We start from the raw sequence: 12129 nt of genomic DNA on the forward strand, positions 1-12129 counted from the left end.
AACACTTTTGTATAAGCCGTTCATATTCACACATACATATATACAAAAGTAAGCTTTTAAGCCAAAAGCCAGACGAATGTATTGTTAGCGAAATTGTGTAGCTAGTGTATGACTTTTCCTAACTATCGACATGTTTAACAACAACAATATGATATGCAGATATCATGCTTTACAGCCAAACACATTTAATCAAATCCATTACTTACATACATACATACATACAACATATTAACCTATCTATACTTATTCAGCAAGTACTTGCATACTACTATTGAAATTCTATAGAGGATTAGACGCATAACATACATACATACATACATACATACTTGCATGCATGGCATACAAACAATGTTACGACAGCAACGCCCGAATTGCTGCTTATTTACGAGTGCGTCAGAGTTAAATTTAAAGCTAAAACAGAAAAAAATAGTTGCAAATGAAACACAATAATATAGAGAAAAAATGAATGAGCATAGTTGCAAAAATTAATATTTGGCAAAAATATTTAATTAGAATTAAAGAAGAAAAAAAAACAATTAGGTCAAAAATTTTAAGAAAAACACAAACTTGCACAGACGCAAGAGCGCAAGTTATGTAATATGTAGCTACATTTTTGTTTCACCACTTTTTTTAACGCTTTCAAGAATACCAAAAAAAATTAAGAAAAAAAATTAAAATTTTTTGTGCAATTTTTCGCGCTTCTCACACACACATATATACATACAGATATACTAACTTGTAACAAGCAAGCAAAATTTATGTAGTTATCTAATAATTACAAAAAAAAAAGCAAATACACTATAAATCAACAGATTTCGCCTTGCTTATTACATTAAATGGCAAAGCAGCATGCATAAATTAACTATAAAATATATATACACTTACATGCATACATATGTACAACTCCACATATTGTATGTTGTATATGTAAATGGTTCATTATATGATAATTATTATACAAAACTGCTAGGAATGTGTAAAGTGGAAAGAAAAAAAAAACAAAAAAAACGGCTTCAAAGCACCGTATGAAATGCATACATTTATTAATGTTTAAATTACAACAACAACTGCTGACGAAAAACCAATTCTCATACTTAAAACTCATAGAAGAAATAAATAAGAAAGCAAATATACAGCAAGCAACAGTTCATATTAAATAAAAAAAAAATAATAATTAAATGAAATAAAAACTGCGCATGTGTGACACACGCACACAGAGCACATGAAATGCAATGCATACAATTACAATTTGTTGCAGCGTATCCATGCAATGTGACACGCTAATGTTGTTGTTGTCGCCCGACAATTTCATGGACATAATGATTATTGCAACTGCTGTTTACGCGCTAAGCATATTCAAATTATTACTATATACACAAAGATAATAAAAAAACAACAAAAATTAAAAAAAAAAAAACAAAAAATATATACTAAAATATTAAATAAAAATATAATGATGATTAACGTTGAATACGATTATTATTATTATTATCGCTATACTTGTAATGATTACTATGAATTATTATTATAATTACTAAATATTACACATAAATATATTATAATTACAATTATTGATTATATTAGCGATGCTACTGACGACGGTACTAATGGTACATGAAAGCAAGCAGAAAGCAAAAATTAAATAATAAACACAAAAACAAACAAAGAAAAAAACAAAAACAAATATTAAGTAATGAATCCCCTATATATAAATGGTATAATGACGAAAGTGGAAAACAAAACAAAATTAAAGCAAATAAAAAATATGTTTAAACTAAACACAGTTTAAAATATGAAATATGCAACAATTGAACAGTTAGTTACCACACAAACGGAACAGCAAACGCAGCAGCGAAAAACTTAAGCTAGCAACAACAAGAATTATATTACACACACATACATACATGCATACACAGACCGAAAACAAGCAGAAAATAGGAATTATGTTCAGTATAAGACGATAATAAAGTTGATTATACTGATGAACATACATTAAAAAAATAAAAACAACAAGAAATAAATAAAATTAAAGTAAACCAATGAAGCTTGTTTCAATTCAGTGGAATGCACTAGAAAGAAAGTCTAATGAGCGCTACATTAAGAGTAGAAGACACATTTTGTTTATCTTTGCTTCAAGCTTTATTAAATATTTCTGTTTCTTAAATACGCTTGCCAACCGCAACGTTTATTCATTTATGTCCATTTTGAATTTTGCATAATCCTGTGTCATAGACGCTTGTTGTTGTAAACTTCATTTGCATAAGCGTTTCATCATTTCCGGATAACGCTGTCATACGAACGGTTCAATATTGATTTCGACCGCCGAGCAGGGTGTGGTCAATTCAAAAGCTTGCAACACAGTTGGATGCAGCACGCCAATGCGACCGATGGTAACACCGTTTAGCAAAATGCTAGCGCAACGTCCCGGAAAATAGGCGGGATCTAAGTGAAATAAAATATTAAAAAAATATTTAAAACAACCTTTCACTCAACTTACCATCAGTGGCTTGCAGATAGTAGCCCTGTTTTTGATTTCCCGTCTTCCATGGCACATCCAACAGTTGCATCACGCGATCCAGCAGTCCATGCACTACCTCAAAACCGGCGGTTTTGTTGCAGTTCACTGCACACAGGCGACGCTCATTGCGCGCACCAACTTCGGTGTCATCATCAGCGACCACCACATCGCTGATCTCAAAGAGTTTCAGTGGTAGCGGCATTTTACGATTAGCCACGACAGTTTTCAGTAAGCCTGGCAGTAAGGTGGTGCGCACAACTTGGAATTCCAATGTTTTCGGGTTGGCAATATGCACGGCCGCTATGCTGTCGATGGATTTATTTAGTTTACGTGCGATGTCGTCACGTGAGCAGAGCGTAAAAGTAAGCGCTTCTGTGAAACCTGCCTGTGCTACTTGTTCACGCAGTTGCTCGGTTAGCTTGTTGAGTGGAAATTGTTTTGCGATGTGCATGAATGCCGGTAAGGATTTTTTAATATTATTATAGCCATAAGCAATGGCCACATCTTCGTAAATATCACAAGCGTGCAGCACATCGTGTCGTGTGGGTGGCACTTGCACGGTGATGTTGGTGCCACCTTCCTCCACATGCGACTCGAGGTACATGCGCGTTAGCATGTCAGCAATTTTGGTTGGCTCTTCTTTGATACCAATGTAGGCGTTGGCATTTTCTGCTGATATCACTGTTTTACGCACTTCCAATTGAGGATAGGTAACCACAGTACCATCAGGTTGTTCAACGTCACATGGTTCGACGGTGAATTTCTCAGCACAATGCACCGAAAACATGCACACTAAAGTGTCCAGCACAATTTTCGCTTTGGTTAGATCCGTTGCGGTGCATTCGATGAAGACGTTGCGTGTTTGCAAAGTGATCTTTGAATGATCGCCATTGATGATTGGTGGCAATGATAATACTACACCGTTAGCGTCATAAATAATAGGATACACAGGAGAATCGCGTATGATTGGTAAGTATTGTTTCAGTTGGGCATGATTGGTATAAAACTCCATCAATTCATGTCCATTCATTTTCTTCGTTTGGTTCAATGGTATAAATTCGATATTCTCCGGTGTGCGAGCTTCGTAAGTAAATGGACCTTGTACGGTGTCCAAGTCATGAGTACCGATTGCGACTAGAGCACGTTTGCGACAAAGATTCTGATGCAATTTATCTTGAAGCTCAATGAAACTGTCATAAGCATCTTTGTTGAAAGTGATGTTCCTTAAAACTGCAGCCACAGCGAATGGACGAATTTGTGCCGTTTCCGGTAGAATTTTAAGAACTTGTCGTTTTGTTGGCTCAACCTTAATAAACTTTGGAGGCTTTATTCTTGAAAAAGTAACATAATTAGCATATATTTGTGCAGTTATGACATTATACACTTACTTGCCCAGGAATACGAGCAGAGAGGTGACCAACCCTTCAATACACAACAAATCATAACGATTTGCCGGAATGTCTATTCTGTAAATAATCTCTTCAGAGGCATCGGCAATTGCAGCGACTTCACCTTGTTCCTTGGTTAGCATTTGCTTCTCTGTTGTCTAACAAGAAATCGGTACATTATTTATTTGGGTAAATGAAGAACAAAACAGATTTTCTACTTACCACTTCATCCAGTTCGAGACCGAAAGCAAAGCACAACTGCTGGAACTCATCGTCAGCTGTGAGTGTGAAGAACAACTACTTTAAGCCATTTATAAAGTTGAAGATTGCAGTATATAACTTACTATATTTCTGACCAAGTTGCTCGAAAAGCAAATCTCGTTTCACTCCTATGGTCGGCATTTTCCAAGCACTTCACAAATCTTATCCAAATAGGAACACAAATGTCCACGCATGCGGCGGCTGAAAACAAATTGGTTTTGACAATTTTGGCAACTCAATAGAGCGCATTGATTGAACATACCACGTTTGCGCAGAGTTGCATCGCTTTTAATTGAAATATGAAGGAGTTTTTATTTTAATTTATCTATAATGACAACAATTTTATGATAATGTTAAACAAATATAACAAAAGTATAAAGATTTGAATTGTTTCTATATAAATTTTGTAAAATAATATATAAAATTTCTACCAAGAATGGTAGCCACTCTTTTTGCTCGTTGGGTACATCCAAATTAATAGAGCTGTGACTTTTTAAATGTCAATTGAGAATTCGCAAACGTTAGAATATTCTAGCATCCGTTTTGGCGAATAATTTTATTTTGGATTAAATAAATTGAAAATAAATGTTTAAAGCTAAGAAATAATATACTTTGTTGTTGTGTTAAATAGAATTGAATGTGTGCAACGTTATGAATATAAAAGTGTGTAGTGTTTGTGCGAAAATATGATGAACGGGCAAGATTGCAAGATGATGCTTCCGATCTAAAGGTAAGAACCGGATATATGAGAAAATACTACTACTAACCTAATCGCTTTAATTTTAGCTGAAAAGATAAGCGGAAATCCAAGTGAAGGTAAGTGACAGAATTTTAGTAGTGATGATTGCATTGGAAGCCGGAATAAATGAAATTTAACAAATTTTAACTAATCATACGTTTGCGCATAAAAACAAAATCATTAATGTTTTCACACGTCGGCTCAGACCAAATTAACAACAACTCATTAAACTACTTGATTAATTACATACCATCGTCACCTTGTGAAAAGGGAAAAGTGTGAATTTTTGCACATGCATTTTGTTTGAACTCTTGCGATCACTTCCGATGAAGGCGTATCAGTACGGGTAATTATAGATATGTATATGTACATACACACACAAGAAGGCGAGTATTGTTTATATTCGAATCAGAGCGTGTGAATTTTTCTTTTTGTAAAATGATTGTACGGAAAATGGGTTCAGAAGACGGTTATGTAAAAGGGAATCTGAAATATCTTACAACGTCGATAGATACTCTGTAGTCGAGTGTTTTGAAGAAATTTCGAAAAACAGTTTTTTAAATGGTATTCAACCCTCGGCAGGTAATTTAAATTCGCAAAGTACTGCTTTATTATCAGCCGGTCAAACAGTTTGACCATTTGAAATGTTATTGTTTGTTTTTGTTATTATCCTTGATTAACTTTAACTTTAAGTGTTTTTAAATCCTTTTGTGAATGTAGCTTGGCGTCAACCGAAGACAATGAAGTTGCTTTATATAAAAAATATTAGTAATTCCGCCCGCAATATTGCTGCAATGTACGCTAATGAATTTAGACATATGTAAATACCTCTATTGATTAATTTATTCACCCACTTTATGACAATTGAAATTATGTTTTGTGTAATTAATGTAATTTACATATACTCGTATTTTAACGTTGCACATGCATTTAATAGTCAAGCCGAAGAAAGTGTTTATGAGTATGCACCTTTAAAACCCGAGCGGTATAAATCTCTACCTCGTTTGGTACTCGAATCCCAAAGGAGTGCACCGCGCAGTCAGTTGGCCATCAATAATATGAATATAGAACACGAGCGCTCTAAATGCGTTTGTATGTACTATGTAGTGTGTACAGGCACATATGAGGACTCAATTCGTGTTAGAATTCCTAGAAATACGTGAGCATTGTAATTATTTATGCGTTTAGAACTCGTGTCTGACTTCACGCCCTTAGTCGCGTTCTCATTTTACCCCTTTCCATCAAACGCAAATGCACAAGCACACATGCAGCCGCGTGTAAACTCAAAGGATACAAATGCATGCCGCTATGAGCGATGAACTCTATAAATAGCAGCAATACAAATAAGAAATAAATAATAAAATTGTCTACGAATTGATAGCAACAACAAGGAGAAAAAGAAGATGAGATATGCAGTGTTTATGGAGTTGTCGAGTATCCCCATTTAATTGCTGGTCGCTCGTTGCTGCTGCGCTTCACATATTGCTTGACCACACCCCTAATCAGTGATTTGGAGCATAGTGCGCCATAATCAATCTTTCGGGAGGACGAAACGCGCTGCCGGTGAGTTATGGTGTAGAAATAAAGATTTTTAAAGGACATGCAAGGATATCTAGTGCAGTCATTTACACAGTCGTGCACACTTACATATATTAACATATATGAGCACGCATGCTGCGCTCTGGCATTCGATAGCGCTTCACCGCTCATACATACAGATATACATTTATATATGTGTGTATGTTAATGAATATTTGTAGGCGTTATCGTGGATTATTCCTTTGGGATTTCGAGCTGCCTACCGAAAATCGTTTGAGCTAATAATTATGCATCTATACTCGAGAAAATGTGAAAAATGATTTGTATTGATTGCCCAGTGAATTCTTGTGTTCAATTTTAATTTTATTTTTTTAATTACATGTGTATTATTTGGAGACTTGACTTCTTCGAAATTAAAACTTTCACTTCTTAATATACATATGCACATATATGATATATGTACATTAATACCTATTAGCGCGAGTGAGACAAAATATATTATATGTATGTATTTGAACTCCCGCAAGTTTATGTTTTCGTCAATTTTCTGCAAACAATTAGATTACTTAACGCTTCATTAAGCCTGTGGCCACACGCGTGCGCACCTGAACTACCGCTAACTTTTTTAGTTTATTTTTAGTTTATTTTTTTAGTTTCATTCGTCTCAAAAAATTGACACTTTCGTGTTAGCTACCTAAATGTGACGCTCAATGAAATGTCTAATAGGAAAATTATGGTAAAAATAAGGATAAGAATTTAATCATTATTTTTATGATTTAAAGAAAATAAATGCTTACAAATAAACAAAATATAATTGATCCGGGGATTCGACGATCTTGTGTTTACTCGAAAGAACGTGTCTAAAATAAGATGCATGCTTGTGTAGAAAATCGATTTTCATGAGATATGGGCATTACTTGTGTCGACTTAAATATGGATGGTCCTAACGATATCTTGTCCACTCCGATTGTTTCACATTGGAATCTGAAGAGTAACCTATAGAGGTGAAATTTCAGCTCTCTATATCCAGACTGGTAGTTCGTTACTAGGTAGAACGTTAATCTCTTAATTCAACAAAACTAAAATACAAAAAAACGACGAAGGAATTAACATAGCTGGTCTAAATACCCCTAATTTTACTAAAATTTAGGAATAGTAGTTCTTAGTTCATTTGTCATCAGCAAGTTCTCAAAGTAATTGTTGGTCTTTTGAGAGTTGTGCTCCGTTGGTTGGCTGATATGGTCCTCCAAAGATAAGTTTTAATCTCCATTGGAAGAATTTACGTCATTTGCAGTTCTTCTAGTGGTGATGATACTTGGCAACTCGGTTTCTATTTCATGGTCCTTCAATTCTGTGTGACCACCAATCCCAATAATGTTCACTCAGTTCCCTTCAAGAATTTATTAATTGTCTCTTTGCAAACTTGGATATAAAATGTCATAATTGATTGTCCTTTCAGATACAGTTGAAGTTTTTTTGACGACTTATTCAATTCTCACAATGAAAGAGTCACTGTGTCTGAAATTGAGTTCGAAGTGAAAATTTTATGGACCTTGAAATTGTCTCCTTGTATATTTAGTTATATATTTGATTTTCAAGGACATTTTATAGCGATATATTTATAATATTTTCCCCGTATCAATATTTAAAAAATTGCAAACTCTTTGTTTCTCCTTAATGTTTATGACATGCTCTTTTCCTATAGGGTCTCTTTTGTCATTCAATCCGTTGCGGCAAGCCAATGCACATATTGCAAAATATTTGGTGTTATTCATATATGTGTGTATGTTTATTAGTAGCTACACACCCTCGTTTACGGTTATTAAGGAACTAAAAAATAACACAACATTACAAAAACAATAAGCTGCGTATCTATCCCGTATAAAGAAATTTGTCTAGAGTCTTTACTTCCGACTTTTTGCACTTTCTTTTTTGGCACTCTCTACTGTCTATACATATGTATATATTTTTTTGTGCAAACCTTATTTATTTCGTTTATTTAAATTTCTTTAGTGGCTTTTGGTCACAAACAAAACACTGGCAGCTGCTGTTCCAACACCAGCCGCCAGCCGTCAGCTTCTCCAGGTTTGGCACACGAAACCGTATAAAAGCGCCTTGGCGTAATGTGTGGCAATTTTGTTGCAGTTGCGAGCCGTTTATGCAATTGCTTTGAAAAAATCGCAATTTTTTAGTAAATTTGTAATTTTAAGTAGAAGTTTGGTGGTTAATACTATTAATTGCTGACAGCTGCTGTTTTCAAAAATCTGTACACTTTCATAACAAGGTGGTCTAAATTTTTTTATTCTCATTTTTTTAGTAGTTTAGCAAAAGTGTTTTATAAAGATTTGGGAGCATGTGTAATTTTTTTACACTATTTCATATTAATAGACTCTTTTTATTTAAGAAGTTTTTTTTAAGAACCCAGAGCATTTATGCTTCTACTTTCTATACATTCTTAATTACCAGAAATCATTAGTAATCAGTAAGTTCCTCCCTGGGCACTGAATTAATTTGAATTTTTCAAAAACCGATTTCGATCGAAATTACGCATCTCACTGGAAATTTAAAAATAAGTTATTATTCAAGAAACTATGAGGGCAGAGTCTTAAATAATTTAATGGAGTGAAAAGTTCAGTCCGACTTTGAGAGGAGCTCGTTAATATGTTTATAATTTTTTTGTTTCCAGTGTGGAACATTTCTGTTTGCAATCCTTTTCTGCCATTTGAATATATGTAAGCCGTAACCCTATTTCAATCTACAGAAGCTTTCTTCTGAAAAGAAAAATGCATGTCCAAACTCATCTCGATAAGTGTTAGTTAGAAGACAGTGTTAGACTTTAAAGAAGTATTTAAGAATCATTTCGATTCGAGGCTGAGATTTACATTTGTCAGAACTTAATGGCTAGGTTTATTATAGATATTCTGACAATTGTCCACGGAATCATAGAAGTAGTTACATAACAGAAAGAAAACCCATAGCTAGAGACCTCTCCTTATTGTAAAGTGATTTTCAAATTGTTTATTCCAGTGAAAGTACATTCGATGCCATTATGTATGGAACTCGATTTCTTTTGCATGGCCACCACGGGCACGCTTGAAGAAGTCTAGACGCTGAACCCAATTCTCAACGGTTTTCAAGCATAATTCGGCGAAACTGCTGTAATTTCACGATCGATATTCGTACGAAGTTCATCAATAGAATAGACCATATAGTTGACGTAGCTCCACAGGAAACGGCGTCGCACGACCAATGCGGCCAATTGACTGGGCCATTTCGAGATATAACACGTTCACCAAACTTAGTTTTCAATAAATCGCTTGTGACATTCGCTGTGTGGCTTGTGACGCCGTCCTATTGAACCTACCTATTGACCAAGTCCATATCATCCAATGCGAGCCAAAAATATTCGGTTATCATTGAACGGTAGCGATTCCCATTCACTGTAACGGTCATCATCACGGAAGAAGTACGGCCCGTCGCCGCCGACTCATAAACCGCACCAAACCGTAATTTTTTCGGGATGTATGATAACTCATGAGTCCCTGACCAATAACGCATATTTTTCTTATTGATGAAGCCATTCGTCCAGAAATGAGCTTCATCGCTGAAGATGATTTTTTGATGAACTCAGTCCAATTCACGAACATACGACGATTCTAGTGATGAAACGGCTTCAGTTCTTGCGTCAATTTGATCTTGTAAGGATATAGGCCAAGATCCAAGACCAAGATGTAATTCGACCCCTTGTTGGATCTTTCCATGATGAAATGGCAAACCTTACTGAAGAGAAATGGGTCGTTTGCTGTCCCCATCGATATACCCCTTTAGTTGGTACAAAGGTAAATTTCATGTTTAACTTTTTAACGAAAATTCAGACACTTATTACCCAGCTACTTCTGGTGTGGTCTGGAATAACAATATCATCTTCCTTAACCTCAATGTCGAGTAAAAATTGTAAAAAGTAGATGGCTCAGCAATATTGTCACTCAACCACTTATCTCTTTAGAAGAATGAATCGTATATGTGTATGTAATGCATTGCAACTGAAGTGTTGACTTGTGAAATGTCGACTGTGAGGTCTTTATAAATTTAATTTAATTTTTTAAATGACAGCGTCATCGAGAAGATTTAATTTTCTTATCGGATTACGCATGTTTTCGTAGGCTGCTACTGGCAACAACAAACAAGCCAATAAGCACTTGCTGCCGGCGCATCAGCAACATTTGTCAACGCAATGCAGCGATGACAAATTATTCCAAAACAAAAAATGAAAAAATAAAAGAAAAGAAAAGGCAAAAAACAAATCAACAATGCGATAAAATTTACCTTTCGTTCAAATTCATTACAGAATTTCCAAGGATTGCTGTTTTCGTAGGATTCCTGTGTCAACATGTGGATGTGTGTTTATGTATGTATAGTTAAAAAAAATCAAAAATAAACATATCAATTACGATGCTGCACAGTTCACACACACACACGTACACTGAGCTGAGAGTTATATTGAATATTGAAATTTCGCATTAACATACACTTGCATGTGGTTGTTGTTGTTGTTTATCGATTTGATTTTTTGTTGACAAGACTGCTGTAGCGCTACCTAAGGATTGATTTTCCACGCAAATGATACTTGCTTGTGTCTCTGTTTGTTTGTATGTGTGTGTGTGCCAGTGAAAGTGTGCAGAGGTGAGAAAAATGCACCTTCTCGGAAAATTCGGAGCATAAGCAAGTGCTTCAGATCGTAAAGGATCTGCGCAGTGTCCTGGCGTCTGTCTCTTGCTACTTCAGTGTTTGATTAAGTGGCTTGGACTCCACTTTCGTTATTGGCATGTATTTAATTTCACTACTTCAGCACCGTAGGCACTCGTACTGACGAAGATAGTTTGTCCCTCAGGAGAATTTCGCCACCCTGTTGCGTTGCTATGCCGAACTTGTTGACACATTCCGAGATTTATGAGAATTTTATGCGTCCCGCACATATCATTGATCAAGTTTTGTATGTCTGTATAGTTATGTTTGCTCGATTCTCGGCAAACAGTTGTACAACAACTAAATAATTCCCAAGCAATTTACCACTTGTGGCAGAATTTTAATGTGGTATTTATTGTTTTTGCTTTTGATTTTTGCATTTTGCTGCACTTCTGATTGTACCTGTCACCATTGGTCCACTTTGAGTGCCCACCTTTGCCCGACTTGCTTTGACTCTAGCACTCCCTACCCTTCTTCGTCTTCTTTCTCTTCTTCTTTTTTGTGTACGCAAATTATTTTGGCACTTCCCAGCCGTCTCGCCTGATATTTCAATGTTGTTGTTTTTGTTTTCGTGGCGATTTTGGGCATATTGCGGCTGGCAAGCACTTTACTCACCGACTCGTTCACCGTTTGCGGATTGTTGATCCTTATGGCAAATTCGTGCGATGTGCACGCGCATCATTCCGCTGCTTTGTTGTTGTTTTTATACTCTCGCAACAAAAGTTGCTAAGAGAGTATTATAGTTTTGTTCACATAACGGTTGTTTGTTAGTCATAAAACTAAACGAGTTAGATATAGGGTTATATATATCAAAATGATCAGGGTGACGAGACGAGTCAAAATCCGGATGTCGGTCTGTCCGTCCGTCCGTGCAACGGATAACTTGAGTAAAAATTGAGATATCTTAATGAAACTTGGAACACATGTTCCTTGGGACC

The 12129-nt window shown here is 35.5% G+C and overlaps 1 protein-coding gene across 1 annotated transcript; it reads right to left on the reverse strand.

Moving 5' to 3' along the window:
• Positions 1 to 2115: 2115 nt before the first annotated feature.
• Positions 2116 to 4368, reverse strand: LOC105218099 (phenylalanine--tRNA ligase beta subunit). Its single transcript, XM_011193458.3, has 5 exons — positions 4251 to 4368; positions 4129 to 4184; positions 3907 to 4064; positions 2498 to 3849; positions 2116 to 2442 (listed from the first exon to the last, which is right to left on the reverse strand). The coding sequence occupies exons 1-5, from the start codon at positions 4306 to 4308 to the stop codon at positions 2291 to 2293; spliced, it is 1776 nt and encodes a 591-aa protein (XP_011191760.2). The 5' UTR covers positions 4309 to 4368; the 3' UTR covers positions 2116 to 2290.
• Positions 4369 to 12129: the final 7761 nt, after the last annotated feature.

The sequence above is a fragment of the Zeugodacus cucurbitae genome, chromosome 2, assembly GCF_028554725.1.
Source record: "Zeugodacus cucurbitae isolate PBARC_wt_2022May chromosome 2, idZeuCucr1.2, whole genome shotgun sequence".
NCBI classification, from domain to species: Eukaryota; Metazoa; Arthropoda; class Insecta; order Diptera; family Tephritidae; genus Zeugodacus; species Zeugodacus cucurbitae.

What these genes read in the sequence shown, in the direction of transcription:
- LOC105218099 (XM_011193458.3), bottom strand. Translation starts at nt 4,308, where the DNA reads ATGCCGACCATAGGAGTGAAACGAGATTTGCTTTTCGAGCAACTTGGT. An exon ending in GCAACTTGGTCAGAAATATA is followed by an intron (nt 4,185 to 4,250) that starts GTAAGTTATATA and finishes TCACACTCACAG; the next exon opens with CTGACGATGAGTTCCAGCAG. An exon ending in CTATCTGCAAGCCACTGATG is followed by an intron (nt 2,443 to 2,497) that starts GTAAGTTGAGTG and finishes TATTTCACTTAG; the next exon opens with ATCCCGCCTATTTTCCGGGA.